We start from the raw sequence: 16,944 nt of genomic DNA on the forward strand, positions 1-16,944 counted from the left end.
CTTAGCTACTCATATTTCAACGAAACGTGCACATCAACTTCCTACTCCCCCAGCATAATCCATATTCATATGCGGCTTACACACAAAAAAAATTGGTTATAATTAAACACAAACATTCTTAAGATTGAAAGCTTAATACAAGTAATACAAATGAAAATAAATTAAGTAAAGATATTTACATACTTCTAAGGCAAAAATTTGGTACTAGTATTTTTAAAATTTCATATTTACGACTAGTACATTAGCTTACAAATGGCTGAATCGGAAAATAATCAAAGCGTCTATTTAGATCAGTCATGATTTTCCCACACTGTAGTCCACTGGCCTCCTAATCGAAATCTGGTGCCCTGTGGGGGGTGGTGGTTCGAAAGGGGCGACTGGGGTCGTAATTTCCAGCTCTCAACGCCGCCAGCGGGCCAGCAGAGCGACACAGTTGGACACTGTCTGCTCCAGTTTACCGAAAAATCGTAGACCGCAAGCGGTTTCATGCGGCGGCGCACGCTGCGTATGCGTATTATGTTCGATTTCTAGTTTGACTTGGGAGTTCAATAAACGATTAGATTCTAAGTTGACGTCGATGTTTTGGTAGTTTGGTTTCTACATATTTTTGTTTTTCTTTTGTTGCTGCTTTCTTGGAGGCACATTGCGTGTGCGTCTGCCAAAGTTATCGCGGCTTTTTACACTAAGACGAAGGCTAATATGTCATTTGGTCATTGATACGCGGCAACGACGCTCGATCGAAGAAGAAGTGAGATAGAGCGTGGTGAGCGATAGAGAGAGAGAGAGAGGGGGGGATATACGGAGACGGTGCCACCAAAGCAAAACGCTTACTGACAGTGTGAGGCGCGTATAATTAATTGCGCCTATCAATATCGCCTCTTGTGCTTTTTGTATGGTTTTTTTTTCTTCGATTTTTCTGCGTGGCTGCACGCATATATGGCCAAAAGTCCGGGACTCCATCGGTGGCTCCTCAGTTGGCCTCCATGGCCATTGGCCATTGGCAGCACCTCATTGAGATAAGCCTGTCCGTTTATGCGATTTTCTGTTCGGATTTAGCATAAATCATTCGCCTGCGAAATGTTATGTCAGCGTCTTTTATGCGGTCAACACGAATGGGCAAACCAAATGGATTTCTTTCTACGGCAATTAAACTATCAGAATAATAGTTTTTACTGAATAATTTTGTTTATATTACTATGAAAACTCCACTTCTTGGTAGAACTTCTTAGTCACAGAACAATAAAACAGGATGCCAAGGAAATACCCATAAGTCAAGAGGTGATTGGTTTTACAGCCAATTCTGAAACTGAGTCAGAACGGATGTGGACAGTCTATGGAGGGCCTTAAGTGGTCCTCTTCTGAGTTTCTGTGTGGGTGAATGGGAACTAAGTTGCTTTGGGGCAAAAGCCGTAAAAGGCAAACAAACAGCAATTATGAAGACCCAGGATGACAACGCATCGTGGATTGGCTTTTGAGTCGTGAGTCATGAGTCATGCTGTGTTGGTAATAAAATACGCCAAATGGATTGCAACTGTGCGGCAGCGAAAGTGCTGCAAGTATCTTTAGAATGAAGTCAGCAATAACAAAAGACTTCGGAGAAACACTTTTACACTCTTACACTTTTACTCCCATGAAGCTAAGCAGACCATGGTAAAGTGTAGATTAAAAAGGGGATCTGAAGGGGCAAGTGCAATATTTAAACTTAACACAAAGCCTCCAGCTAATTTATGCCTCACTTTTGCCGTTCCCACTGCAACGCGAGTGTTGTTGTTGTTGGGCTACTGTCTGTTGCATGCAAATGCAAAATGATTGATGTTGCCACATTGGGCTTTTGTTGTTGCTGTTGCTGGCTGAGCAGCAGGCTCAGGGAAAACAACAACGAAAAATTCTCTTTGTGCAAAATGTTGGCATTTTGAAGTGCGAGTAATTGCAGCTGCAATAGTTTTTCATGTTGCTGCCGCTGCCTGTTGTTTCTGCCGCTGATGTTGCTGCTGCAGTTTCAGCAATTGTTGCAGTTGCTACTTTTGCTGGTCAAGTTGCTCGGCATTTTGCCAATGTAATGTGGCAATGTAGCTAAACAGCTAAGCAGCCGCAAACTTCCTTTCACAAGACAGCCTCCAAAGAAAAATGGGTCTGCCTGGTCTGCTGATGGGCACTTGAATGTTTGAAAATTATAGACTGCTCTGCGCCGTCTACATTTCACAGATGTATAAAAAAAAAAAACAGAGAAAAAGAAATAACAACCGCCTAAATGCCAAGCAAAAAGAATTACAGACTCTTCAAAGCGGTCGGAGATAAAATAAATCGAAATGGTTTCTTACTTTGTAACTGAAACATGCTCTCGAAATGTCAAACCAATTTCTGTGTCTATGAATCGAATCAATTAACAAATTTTACACATTTGAAAAAATAGTACAATTTATTTAGTTTTTAGTTTTTTTTTTTGGTGCAGTTAACTATATTATCATATTATTTTTTTTTAACTTTGATAGGCCCAACCTTGATATTCAAGAAATCTCGCCTTATAGCCATAAATCTCTAGCTTTATGCAAATCAAAAAAAATAATGCCTTGGCCCAAGGCCCTTCATTGCGAGCAGACCAAAACAAAAAATAAAAATACGGCTAATTACGAGAGCCAGTTTTTTGTTTTCGAGACACCAACACAATCCCGCTGTGGCACTTGGAGAGGCAAGGTAATTACAGCCCGAGCACATGCCGCATTATTCTTTTGTGCAATGAGCACGACGTCGTTCCTGAACCCTGAACCCCTGAACCCCCTGTCGTTTGGGCCAACTCAGCGGACTTGGCCAAAACCCAGAGACGCCAACGCCGACGACACTTGTGCGCACATAACACTGCGCATGCGCAGCATGTGTACACTGCGCGAAATGCTTGGCGACCCGCATAACGCTGCAAATGTGCCTCCAGCTAAGCATAAAACGTCAGTCGAGCTCGCCGCAAACCGGTTGAGCTATGAAAAATTATGATTGTCACCGCTTGGGCTTGGAAGTCAGCTCGGGGCCAACAGCAAACAACAACGGGCGTAATAACAAAAATGTGTAACAATTTTCAGTTAACCCTTTAGAAGCATGGGCGACTTTTATGTAACTAGTTGGGTTCAATATTGAATTTCATTTTAAGCCGATTAAGCTCTCAACTTCCTTTTATATATTTAAGGCATATTTTCTAAATAACTAAAAAAATATATATAAAATAAAAAGCTATACTAAAAAACATTTTTTTGTTAGTTTTGAATTTTATCGTTCAGATTTCGGGATCTACAAAGGCTTCATGGTTTTTCAAGGGGTTAGGCCTGATCGACTGCTGTTATTGTTGCTTCAGTTTTGCATTTACGCTAAAAGCCAACACCAAATAGGCAACAATTACAATGGAAAAAAATGAAAAAAAAAGTAGAGACCACATCTAGCTGGTTGGGTATCCATGTACATATAATTATTTGCCCACGTTTCGCATGTCTTGCCAGACTGACTGTCGTCGTTGTCAGCAGCACCACCGATCCACCTATCCACCAGGGTACCGCACCACAGAAAACAGCACCACCGTCATCATCATTTTAGCATCTAGGTGTGTGTGCACACAAATTGTTGGCATTTTTGCATTTGGCATGTTAGAGTCATAACTTGGTGGCGGCTGCTGGTTTTTCTTCGGCTTTATTTTGGTTTTTTATTTATTTGCTGGCTGGAAAATGTGGCCAGCATGTGTTGCTAGCAACATCTGTTGGCAACATGTTGCCAATGCCTCATTAGCCAATTTGTTGCCGCTAATTTAAATAATAATTGCTTGAATTGCATTTCCAATTCCATTTTGAATTTCAACTCCTATTTGAATGTCGCATCTTTAATGCAGTTGATGCAGCATCCATTGGACTCTGGGCAATTGTGCGTGTAACATTTCAATTAAGAAGATTGCAACAAAGGGAGGAAAGCCAGCTTAGCACTCCATTTTTTCCCAGACAGCTGCGTAAATTGTCATCCGCCGTCAGTGTCAGTTTTAATTAGTTTGTTTACAAGAGTGGAAGCCACAAGAAATGGAGTCTGCCCCATCCATTTCCCCAATCATATCAATTTGGTTTGTCAGTCCTTTAAATTGTTCTGTGAGCCATAAAAATAAAAATTTGTATGCACTCAATGGGCATCGGGCATCGGTCAAAAATGTACTGGGTTAATTACTAGTCGCCGCCAGTCTTCATTTTGCTGATTAGAGCGAACAAAGTCGGCTAACTTATCAGTGGAATGGAAGGAAAATAGTTGCTTGGATTTTAAAAAATAAATTTAAGTGCCTGGCATCTCTTTCAGCAAATCGCCCACGACTAAAACGCTCGAGTTCCAATTTCAATAGCAAACAATGCGCAAAAATATACAAACCTTCATAAAATTTTATTGCCAGCAAATTGAATGCCGTTTTATGGCCAGAAAGACTCTTTTGTTGATTTCCCCAGCTATTTGGCCATTCGTTTTTTTCCTATTTATCTCATTGTGTAGTATATCAGCAAACAATAAATGTTAATTAACAGCATTTGTGTGCTACGGCCTATTGACACTCATGTCATAAATTTTGTACAATTTTCGCAGTTAAAAGTACAAGAATTTGGGCTGTGTTTGTATTACAATTTGCAATCAAGCGGTTTTTGCTGTACCTACAAAAAAGGCAAATAATACTTAAACAAAGGGGAATTTTAAATTAATGCTTCGCAATTTATGAACCTGTTTATAAGCATGATGTCAACGCCAAGGAATCGACATGAATTTGCATATTTTTCGGATATTTCTTAAGCGAGAACAAAGAACTCTCCTTTCTGGGTGCAAAGATACGTTAAATTATGTAATTTATTTAAATTTAAGTGGAACCGAATGTTCCTCCCCACTGAATGGTCCTTTGATTAAAACAAACACAGCAGCGCGATCCGTTCAATTTAAGCAGAATTATGGCGAAAATCTGCAAGTGGAGCTTACGAGTGCAATCTTCGGGCGATCAGTGCAAACAAACAGCCCACATTTCTCATTACAAATTGAGTCATTAAATTTATTTATACCCGCTGAAAGGCAGCCACATCTCAGCATCAGAAGCTCCAGTATTCGGCAATAAAACGCTGTAAAAATCCAAAAAAAAAAAGAACACTTCCGCGTTATTGCAACTGCAACTTCCATTCAATTTCTGGGTCAAATTCTTGCGCCGAAGATCCCCACATGCATGTGGCAACTGTGCCACAGGGTGAGGAGCGACGAGCTGCTCTCTTATAAGTATCATTTTTTATGGCTTTTCATTATGGCTGCATATATAATTCTTAATAAGAAAGTTCGAAGGAGCCAGCAGCTCGAGAACATGGAACGCACCAAAAAGTGGAACAAGTTATAAAGTTGTATATTTTAATAGGCCATCGCAAAAATAAATATGGATTTCGGAGGGATATCGTTAACCACATTTTGTGGGTCAACTCCGATGAACTCTTGATTTCACTCCTTTTCCGCGGCATACAAACAAAATAATAATAAATAATAGCGAACTAAGAGTAAGCCATAACCATTTGATTGGCGTGAAAAACAACTCCAGTATCGGGCATCAGGAGCCTGGCATCTCTATGATTTAGTGTGCCGGGGCCACTTGACAATAATTTACGCAAATGGCATAATTCGCTTTATGGGCGCAACATGATGATGACGATAATGATGATCGTGCGGATCCTGCAATGACTGTAACTATGTAGTTAAAGAGGAGTGCTCGACGCGCTTTCAACGCCAACGCTGAAACTGAAATTGAAACGACGATCGCCAAACCGAGTTGCAAGTTCCCTTCTGCAAGCACCACGTTGCAAGTCCCGGCTCTCCAGAGGCAGTACCCCAGTACCTACGACGACCATCGCTGTAGACCGACCCCACCTAATGAGGCTTTTGTCTGTGGGCCGTTCTCGTTCGCCATCTCCATCTGGGACCATATTTCCATGACTCACTCTGATTTTCACTCGCGTTGGTTTTTCTTTGCAGTCTGGTATCTATAATTTTGCCCAGAATCTTATATATTTGGATTATACAAGAACATATGTTAGGCTTAAGAGCACACAATGAAATTCATTAGATCTATTAACATATATACTATATAGTTACATTCGCCGTTTATGTATATTCCATCCTCATCTAAGGGTATTCTTAACTTCGTTCATCAAGTCAGTACATTTATATTTGTTGTACTTTTGCGTGCTGCCTTTTGCCAATCGACTGTTGCATCTGCCAATGACAACAACTGCAACAACTGCTGCAGTTGCAACAGCAACTACAAGGCGTTGCAGCTTGATAAGCGATGCTTATAAAAAGAGCCGCTTACATGCACAAAAGCCATGCTCGCAGATTGCATTTGCAGCTGGTATGTACATACGTATGTCCCCTCTCGAGAAGGCAGAAAACCCCCGAAAACCCCTCAAACGCCTGCTTTCTTTTAATTGCAATTGCAGTCGCAGATATTTACAATTCCACGCACATTCACAATCAGAAAGAGCCGATGGATGGGCCCACAGAAGATTGCCAATATAGCCTCACGCCATATCAAAACGTCGAAATCTGAGCGGTGCTGCAGTGCGGCGAGGTGGTGCAGAAGTGGTGCAGAGTGGGGCAGGATGGTGGTGGTGCCGCCGCCAACCACTTGGAATATCATCGGAGTGCAGGCCTTAGAATTATTGGCGCTAGACATGCAAATAATCCACGGTCCTCAGAGTGCGATCCATTCGATTCATTGGCCCGTGGCTGGAGCATTCTAACGAGTTTCGTAATCGTCTGGTCGGCATAAATCATAATAGCTTTATTTATGCCGCGACAGTTGTTACAATTCTATCAGCGCACTGCGGTTTTGCCCAAAAACAACAAAATTCGATCAGAAAGATATCAAATGGAATAAACAAATTGCCTATTGGGAGCACTAAGGCGTCCCCAATTTTCGGTCATGCCAAATGTTTTTCCCATCCCATATTTATTGTAAATTGTTTCAGTTTCGGTTTTCCATTTTTCTTTCTTTATTTTTTTTTTTTTTTGTTTTATTTCATTTTTGGGGCAACTGTGTCCAAACAATTGTGAGCTTCAATGGGCCCAGCAGCTGTGTTTGTTTTTTTTTTTCCTCCAAGCAATAGAGCCAAGAATGAGTTACGGCCTCAGAGGGTTTACCACATGGGCGGCTCATTAGGGACACAAAAGGGTTTACATGGCAACGAATTAACATTGAAAATATACATTTACCACACCTGAAGAAAGGAGAAGTGTAATGATAATATTTTTATGTAGAAATATAGAACATCATAACCTTCTGACCAGAATTTCCTACTTAAGGTCATATACCCCAGTCATTTTCTTATGTTGTTTGCTCAACAAGCTGCTTTAAAATGACTTATAAAGTTATTAAAAACTCCTAAAATTAATATAAAAATTTTACCATAATTTCTATTCTTCATTCTTAAAATATGTATTATTTGTATTTCGTCGAGTGCATCGAGCATCTTGGAAGATTGAGATTTCGGAAATCTCATTAAAGAACCCAACATTTTTCGCTGTCAAAAGGGGGAGCACGAAAATGTGTCGGGCATGTGGAAAACTCTCTTATTCATATTTACGTTTGGCACCTCATTATGACGACCCAAAAGCCGCAGACAGACACCGAAATGTACAAAAAGCCACAAACAGACAGTCAGACAGACAGATATCGGTGGCGACAAGCCCTCGTACCATTCGCCCAATAATTTAGAGAACAATTACGACTCTTCAAACGGATCGGGGCACTCGGGAAAATAAGAGGCTAGCGGTACTGCATTGTGGCGATCATTAGTAAACAAAATAAGTCGGGTGCATTCACCTGCACTTCGAATGTGGGTACTCGATACTCCGAGATGCAACCGAGATGCATCCGAGATGCATCCGAGATGCATGCGAGATACTCGGGATGTGGGTCAACTGGCAGATTAGCGGCTCATCGTGTTCAATCGATCGGATCAGCAATCACCGGCCGTCTGATTGATTGGGCCCAATTATGGTCGGGCCTGTTATATATATAAAATCCACTGGCGACTTTGATCCCCCGAGTAAACAAAACTGTAACGAGTTATGCATGCAAGTCAAATGCGAATTCAAATTCAAATTCGAATCGAATCTGATTTTGATATTGATGTGAATTGAATGCGCGCGCGATATGTTATGTTTATTTTGTTGTAAACATCCGGACGTGCAACAAATTGTTGCATATTGTGCAGGAAGCATCGTGCAGCAAGCTGCCCCGCCATAGGGCGTACATATTTTTCACTTTTTTCGGGTGGGTTTTTTTCGGATTTTTTCTTGATTTTTTATTCGGGAAAAAGCACTTTTCCCGTTTATTTATCAATGAAATTGCCGGCAGTGCAGACGTCTTTCGATTTCGTTTTCGATTCCGCATCTCGTGGCAGTTCAGCGGTGCAGCGCGCTTAATTCATTTTTTAGTGCATTTAATTATTATGTGTGCGACAGCAATATGTACACAATTTATTGCAAGAGGTGTGGCCTGGTCTTTAAATATTATTTCCATACGAGTTGTTTTAAAAAGCCCCAACTTTTTGCCAGCGAAAAAATATTTAATTTATGTGTCTGTTGTTTCTTTGCAGGTAAATTATGCAAATACGTTGAACCGTTTTGCCTTTTGCGGTGCAGATCGCGTGCTTAGATACGTGCCCGCTGGTGTGAGTATGCATACATATAGTACTCCAATAGGAATCCAGCTGAACGTGCCAAAATGTTGACATTTATTGTGAAGTGAGCCCCTCAAACGGGGTTGGGCTCCGTTTGCTTCATTACTGTTAGACTAACCAGATCATTTCGGCGACAAGGCTTGAAAAATAATTGTCAACTGGTTAATTGTGGGTTAGCAAAAATTACGAATTCGGTTAATGAGAGAACAAGATAAACTCAAGGCTGTTCACATTGTCAGCTTGCAAATGCTTTTGTTTTAAAAGGTTTTGATTATGAGAATTACAGAAAGGAAAAAAGGCTGGCCCTGTTAGGCCTTTTTAATAAGCATATGTGAATAGAAAATCATTGATTAGATAAAAACTCTAAACATATTATTTTAAATTTATTATAGTTAGTGCTCACTTGAGCTGCCTTAAATTTATGTTTTATCTGCAGTTTTCATCTTTTTAAAGCACCTATATCACCGTTTTTACATTCAACATTGCGCATACGCACTGTGGCAGCCCGCATACTCAGCTTGAACGTGCCACCACCTGCTGTTTGGTGTTGCCAAAAGCCCACTCTTTAAAATTCACCCGTCGTCGAGAGTCCTTGACACCTTTCTGTGCATTATTTTAATTACCAAATGCGATAAGCAAATTCCAAGGCCCGGCACTCGGGCAATTTGTCATCCTGTTTGGCAGCCGAGAGGAGTGCATTTGGGTGAATTTGCTTTGTTTTTGCTTAATATTTATGCTATTTATGCATGTGCGCGTATGCTTAATTACGGGCTCGCTAAAACTGTCACAATCGCTGAGCCCGGCGCATTTGTCAAATTGACAGCAGTTTGCCGCTCAGAGCTGCGCGCAAAGATTGCGGACTTTTTAGCTTAATCTTGGCCAAGACTTTGGCGAGCAGGAGGAAGGGAAGGGAACTTGGACGTTTTTGACAAGCACGCGCAAAGCGTTTTGACTCGCTGAGCGCTGCCTGAATAATGCCCGCTTGGCACGCACCTCAGAAAAATAAGAAGAAATAAGGCATACATATCTCTCTGAAAAGGAAACGAGAAGCGATCATATTTCATGTGCCAATAAAGCAGCCAAGCCCCGCTTTTTACCGGCCGCTCATTGTTACGCTCTGGGCTAAACTGTAATGATATTTTCATTAACTTGGCCTTTGCCAAAGAGACCCCGGCCACGACCACGCATGGCCAACAATTGAATTTCTCGATTTGAAGTTCAATCGCACAACGGCTGCAGGTGGGGCACACACTTACACACACCCGATCGCAAACTAATCGCATTGAGTGGCTATCGGAAAGCGTCAATAATGCCGCCAATTATTGCCGGGCAAACATTTTGCCAAGTCGAGTATTTGCACAACGCGTCCTTGTCCTTGTCCCTGAAACTGGAACTCGAGTCGAGTAATCAAAACGCTGCCGGGCGCAATTTGGATTTTTCAAATTGAACAAGCTCAGACTGCCCGGCGAATTAGATTTTTCCTTTGCTAAAGTTTATGGGAGTAATTTACAACCATAGATCGATTATAATATGGTTTTTATATCGTGTGTTATAAAACCGTGTGTACTTATTACTTTAAAGGAACTTTTCAACGAATCTAGCATACCCTGCTATTCTGTATTAGCTAGAAAGAACTCACTTTGCTTGTCCAGCTCTTTCTCATCTTGTTTGTTAAATTTTTTGACAAACTTATTATGCACTCAGCGGGATATAGAAATGGGCAACCAAGGTAATTTCAATAAAAAGCCTTCACTTCAATCCGGTCTGCGTTTGTGGCCTTTGGCATCGCCTGTCAGCGTAGTCTGTCAGTCAGCCAAGTTAGTGGGGTGGTGGGAAGACCCGAGGAGAACTGGGTTGCACTGCGGGAGGAGTGGGAGAAGCCGCCCAAAAAGAGGCAAGATGCAAACGCATTGGCCACGTTACCGTTGCCCATCGGCTGACTCATGACGCGACCACGGCCCGCTGTCATTTTAGCCATTTGCGTTGTCAGTCGTTAGCCATATACGCCACATACAAGCGAATGTGAGTGCATACAAAAGGATTTGTCCGTCGTGGCCAAAGGCGCTTTGATTAATTGCCGACTTAGAGCGAATCAAAGGAGGAAATACGAGAAAAAAAAGGATGCCAGGCCATTCTCGTTAGGCGCAGGCCGTCAAGCCAAAACGGAAAACTTAAAACTGAAACCGATGCCAAATCCAGAAAGCCAAAAGCTGACGTGTGGCGTTGGCGTGAATCACTTGAGCCAAAAGGTCAGGCCAACAAGGTTGAAGAAATGCAAACTGCAGAAATTAATTGCCAAGTTTGTCTGGTCTGGGAAATGCGGAAATTAATTGGGCGAACCGAACAAACGACAAACTTCGTGGCGCAACAAATTGGCAACAAATTCGCCTGGAAGCAGTGCGCTGCGCACTAGCCAATAATAAATGGCCAATTCGTAGGCCAAGAAAACGAAGTAGTACCAAAAAAAAAACCAAAGCGTTTAGCTTCTGCGCATTTTTGCGTGAAGAGAGCAGCCATTCCAAAGAGACAAAGCGGAGAAAGAGAGTCATTACCACGCATTGCAACTGCAGTCTGTGCAGCCTGGCAATCGCGGGTCAAAAGGTTAATGGGCAACATTAATAGACATCGTACGAGGCAATCGGGCTGACCGGTTGGCAATAGCAATAGCTTAAGCTTCAGCAGATATACACAAAGAAAAACAAATTGGGTAAATAAATTGGTATAATATAGGTACTTGTTCTCTGAGGATCAACAATTCACACCATTATCCACTCTTTGATGAATTGGACATTTCACAGAAACTTTTCTTATATTTTGAACAAGAAACCCAAAGTTCCCAACATTTTCCCGCAGTGCATCGCTATCTTTGGTTGGAAAAGCCATCGGCATGGAGCGCTAATGTCGCCTTGATTGCCTTGCCCTGGGCTGGAAAACTTTCCTCCGATCTGGGGGCATCAATTCGAATGCGTATTTAAATCCATCGAATATGTTATTTCACACAGCAATCGGCGACGAAAAGCGAAACTTTCCCACTCCACGAACTCCGCCGAGTAATGCACTTATGAGATGCCATGGCATAGACAATTGCGGCAATTTGTATGCACTCTGCCGATTGGCCGTGCATATGATTGACTTATTGATTGGCTGATTGATCGATTGCCAGCCAGATCGACAGTCCGCTGGCCCCTGCTAAAGTGACGATCTGGCTGACACAAAGCCTCGGCCAGGCCTCAATTAGCTAAGCTGGCAGTCGCCAGCGGGCAGTATATATAGTTGCACATACGGGTACACAATCGCCGGTTCATAGAACTCGGGCTACCGTTATGCGACACTACCTATATATAGCTCGATTTGGCCGAATGCTAATTATAAGTACGCCAAATCGAGAGTCTAGACTTCATAAATAAAACGCCAATCGAACCAACTACGTGCCACGCATGCGCACATGGATTTATTTATACATACATATATTGGCGGGGGGCGAGTTAATGCATTGGCAAATATTTACGATGTCAAATGCATTGAAATTGCAATGCAAATGTGCAAAAATGTTGTGTTTATTCGCCGGCTGTTGATGCCCATAAATCACGAGTTAAACATGCGAGAAAATCGCCCCAGAAGCCGCGATATGTTGGCTGTTTTGTTTCGGTTTCTGTTGCTGTTCAGTCTTTGTTGTGGATTACAAAAATACTTAGTAGGGCGACTTGGAGGCACGACAGCCTACCTACTTAACTTTTAATTTATGCGTAAGTCTGGACTTAGTAGCTTTTCAATATTAATTTCATACTCCAAAAGAGCACGGCATGTGCAGGCCCATAAATCACAATAACACACAAATAAAGCACGGTTTATATCCATACCGCATTCGGATTTATTACGCAGATGGGGAAAAAAAGGGGCAGCAGCCAAAGTCATCGCTGTGGCATATTTAAATTTATGTTTCCGATGCCATTTCGTCGCTTTACGATCGTTTTTTATATACGTGCCCCGGATTACCGCAGCACGGCTATATCAGCTGGCAGATAAGGGAGCGCCCAGAAATGAGGATCTGTCTAATCCAAATGTCACAACGGAATCACCCTAGTTTGGGTATCTCTTTGCCAAGATAAAGAGTATTTCTTAGCCCAGCTGCACCTGATAGTCGGGCCATATGATAAACTGCAGCACAACCCACTGACTTTATGGCCCTAAAATATTTGACAAATAGTTGGTAGCCCAGCTGATGGCAGGTTTCCTTGTAAGTTTCATTAAATTGATGAAGTTTCCCAAGTTAGCCCACAATAATTCATTGTTTTCTTTTACGATTTAATATCTTGATAATTTATTGTATTGGTTTAGGTTTTCAAAAGGTATATTTTCGTATGGAGAAGCATCAAAAAACTGGGCTGATCGCTGGGAGAAATCCAACTAGGAGCTTGACCCGTTTGGGCTTTAATTGTACGACGTTGGCCGTCAGCGAAGCGGACAGCTCCTACGATTTGCAACAAATCCTATTAGAGCTGCCCGAAAAGTGGCCGCGGCCCGGGGCTTTGGCAAACACACAAATTTAATAAATAAAATAAAATGGAAAATAATCATAAATACAAAGAGCGCGCAGCTGTGCCACAAGCCGCCACAAAAGCCGTCCGTAAGTGGCAAAGATCAAGCCGACTCGCGGACCCAGGCTAAAATAGAAAAAAAGCCGACAAAAAACTTACCAAAGAGCCTGGCTTTTTTGACGAGGGCGTGTGTAATTTGACATCTTCATGAAATAATTAAAATTATTTATTGTTAATTTATTTTCACTCGGCCGCAACAATAGATAAAGTGAAAGATAAGCGGCATGTGTGTGCATTAGACAATTGAAATTAATTTGTCAAACGTTTGACAGCCCCGACCACGCCCCCCTTCAAAGAGGCGACGCTTTTGCGGCAATGTGGTGAAAGGAATGGAATTTCCGAGGCAAACTTTCACGGCGAAAAGCTTTTAGCCGGGGCCAGCGCTGAAGGTCAAGCCCGCTGGCCAATAAGGTAGCAGTTAGTCGAGTTCGCAACCGACCCAAATGCAAATGCCGTTCCGCATGCTCACCGAAAGAAAATATTCTAGCCTAAACTTAGAAGTGGCTTAGGCAGGTCTCAAACTATCCTTTAAATAATCTATTTAAAAAGGAACCAACACCAACACTCATCGCTAGAATAGACCCATCTGTTTTGAGTCCGATCTAAATAGCATTTAAAGCACTTAGTGATTATTTCTCTCGGTGTGCTTCCTGCCACAACAAATTAATCAGCGAGTGTCGGAGTGGCTAGGTGCACTTCGGTGGGCGGCAAACGGCAATGGGGAACTCTGGGATCTTGTGAGATCAGCAAGATTTCGGCTACCTGCTGTCGAGCTGCCCTGCGGCCAAAAATCGCGGATGCAGCGAATGCAATTAAATGCAGTTTGCGGCTCGCAGGGTGCAGGTTGCACTTTTCTGTTTTCAGTTTTCAGTTGGCTGGTCCGCACGGGCAGTTAATCATGCATCGACAGCCGGCTTTCTGCCGGCAAAACAGCAGCTCAACATTTTGGCGGTCACTTAGAAGTGGTGCCCGTGGAAAGTGTTGCGCAAAAAGCGGCTGGCAATTAAAACACGTTGTGGCTTTGCCTCTGCTTTTTGCTGGGGATGTGGATATGGAAGTGGATGTGGCTGTGGCTCCTGCTGCCATGACGCACAGATGGCGATGCTGGCCAAGAGTCCACACCGTGATGTGCGCAGCGAATCGGCTTTCAACGGAGCTCCAATCCACAATCCACTCCATTCCGCGGCAGGAATGAGGAAACTTTTTGGTGAAAAGCCGAGACGCGTTGAGAAATGTGGTTAATTGATTTTTGTTTTTGTATGTAATTAATTTATGGTTTCCTTTTCGATTCGCCTGGAGAATCGTCGAGTTTATTGTTTATATGCGAGACAGGTGTGTCAGGGAGTTACAGTTGGGTAAATTGAATATTAAGTTGTTCAGAAGACATGTATATTTTAGATTATATTAATGATTTTTTCATTTATCTATATATTATTAGTTATATTATTTTACTAATCTAATGGCTTCTCCACCTCTGAATCTTGCAGAATCACCCTGCATGGCTATACGACAATGTCCAATGCTCGCGAGCTGGCATTGATCGAGAAATGGGCTGACATTGCAACGCCGGCGACGCCGAATCGGCCAACACTATCGCCAACATCGCCGCCAGCACTCCATCGATCCATCGTTAAGTTCTGCTGCTGTCCGCAGCGGAGGCGCTACAATCTGAAGCAGGCCAAGAGCCACGGGGGCAGCAACAAGTCGAATGTGAACACGCTGCATGCCAGAAATATATTCGTCGATAGCGATTTCAGCTATATTGATGATGTGCCGCGGCGACGCCAAGATTGCCACAGCGATTACGACGATTGCAACTACGACTCCGACTGTGGCGGCGATAAAGCAGATGATGAGGCCAATGATATCGCCGCTGCTCCAAGAGACGACGGAAATGTGGCGCTGATATTAATGAATCAACGAAATCTTTCCGAACAATGGCGGCAGGACAACAAAGGCAACAGCAACAGCAACAGCAACAAAGCAGCAACTAAAACTTGCGCTGTCACAAAGAGCCCGCAAAGTGGCAATGAGCAACAGCAACACCAGCAGCAGCAGCAGCAGCGACAACCAACCCAAAGACTAAGCAATAGCTTGCAACAGCAGCAGCAGCAAGAGCAACAATTGCAACAGCAACAGCAACATAGCAATAAGGAAAATACACTAAGCTACGACAACAACAACAAGCCGCACTGTAATTATTGTAAATTACCCGACACCGCCGAGCCCCAAACGAATAGCAATAGCAACTCGAAAATTGATTCACCGAAGTCGTCGCAGAATAAAATGACAATTACGACAGCGACAGACACAGAAACAGCAACGGCAACAACAGCAACAGCAACTGCAACTGGCGAGTGTGGGCTGCCAGCAGCAACATCCCAAGAGTTTGTGGGTGCTGCCACAGAAGTGCTGTGCAACGATAAAGCAACATTGACAGCGGCGACACCAGCGGCAACTGCAACAACAGCAGCAACAACACCTAAGCCCCGCATTGCAGCGCGTCCGACCACGCCCAGCCGCCTTAAGACTGTGATCAAAACGACAATGGTGAAGCGAAGTCCTAGCCATGACTCAACGGCAACAGCAGCACATGTGTTGCTGCCGCACAGCTGCAGCAGCAACAGCAACAGCAGCAGCAACATCATTGGAGCCCATGACGAGCCCAGACGTTCGGTTAGGGAGCGCATCGCCGCCTTTGCGGCAGGAAATGGTAAGTTTCTTCAGTTCGCCCGCTTAATCAGATTTGGCAACTAAGTCGCATTGTCGGCGGGGCGGAAATGTTGCACATATAGTGTACACACTGTGGGAAATATCGGACTGGGCTAGACTCACACTCATTAGGCTATTAACTAGCCGCATTCTTATTGTTATTAATTGATAGAAGCCGGGGTTCTGTCTGGCCAACTGTGGGATCATAAAAAGTATCTAAAGAAGTTCATAAAATATATGGAGCACATAAAATACTTATATGGCTATAAACTAATATTCTAGTGTTGATATTTTACTTCCGTATATGCACTAATGTGATTTATGTGATTTTTATCGGTATCCTAAGTGCTTTAATTATCCCCTTAGGGCAGCCAAGTCACCGAAGGTCATCGGAACCGAAAGCCAGCTCAGATCCTCGTCATTTCCTGTTCTGCGATATACGTGTTTGTCGATCCAGAGATAATACATAAATGCCAGATATCTGAATTACATTTCAGAGAATGAATCTCAAGCATCTGAATCACTTTTGCACGACCAATTACTTGCGAATTCAGTGAAATCAATTGAAGGCAATTAAATGCGCTACTAAAATACTTGGTAAATAAATTAAGTATTGACACGTAAGGGAAATTTATAGAAACTTTGGGCGTGTGCATAACTTTTTTTTGTGTTACTTTTCCTTTACATTGTTCCGACTTCGAAAGAAGTGCATGAATTATGCATGACGTGGAGCCTTTGGATTTCCGTTAACATGGCACACACCTTTGGCATTTAATATAAAGAGTCGAATCTATTACAAATCAATTAAATGCCGCAATGTTTAATAAAAAGCCACTTAAGGCGGCATTAAAAACTTACCCATAAACTGTCTGCCGCCCATTGTGGGCATTAATAATGTGAAAAATGTTTATTATAAATGC

The 16,944-nt window shown here is 42.7% G+C and overlaps 1 protein-coding gene across 3 annotated transcripts in view; it reads left to right on the forward strand.

The window, feature by feature from the left end:
• Positions 1 to 16,944, forward strand: part of LOC6606400 — an 88,968-nt gene that overhangs the window by 33,065 nt on the left and 38,959 nt on the right. For all 3 annotated transcript variants that reach the window (XM_032723246.1, XM_032723248.1, XM_032723247.1), the window contains one exon: positions 14,800 to 16,025. In XM_032723246.1, coding sequence (XP_032579137.1) covers positions 14,825 to 16,025 — 1,201 coding nt within the window. In that variant the 5' untranslated portion in view covers positions 14,800 to 14,824. The remainder of the gene's footprint in view (positions 1 to 14,799; positions 16,026 to 16,944) is intronic.

The sequence above is a fragment of the Drosophila sechellia genome, chromosome 3R (assembly GCF_004382195.2).
Source record: "Drosophila sechellia strain sech25 chromosome 3R, ASM438219v1, whole genome shotgun sequence".
NCBI classification, from domain to species: Eukaryota; Metazoa; Arthropoda; class Insecta; order Diptera; family Drosophilidae; genus Drosophila; species Drosophila sechellia.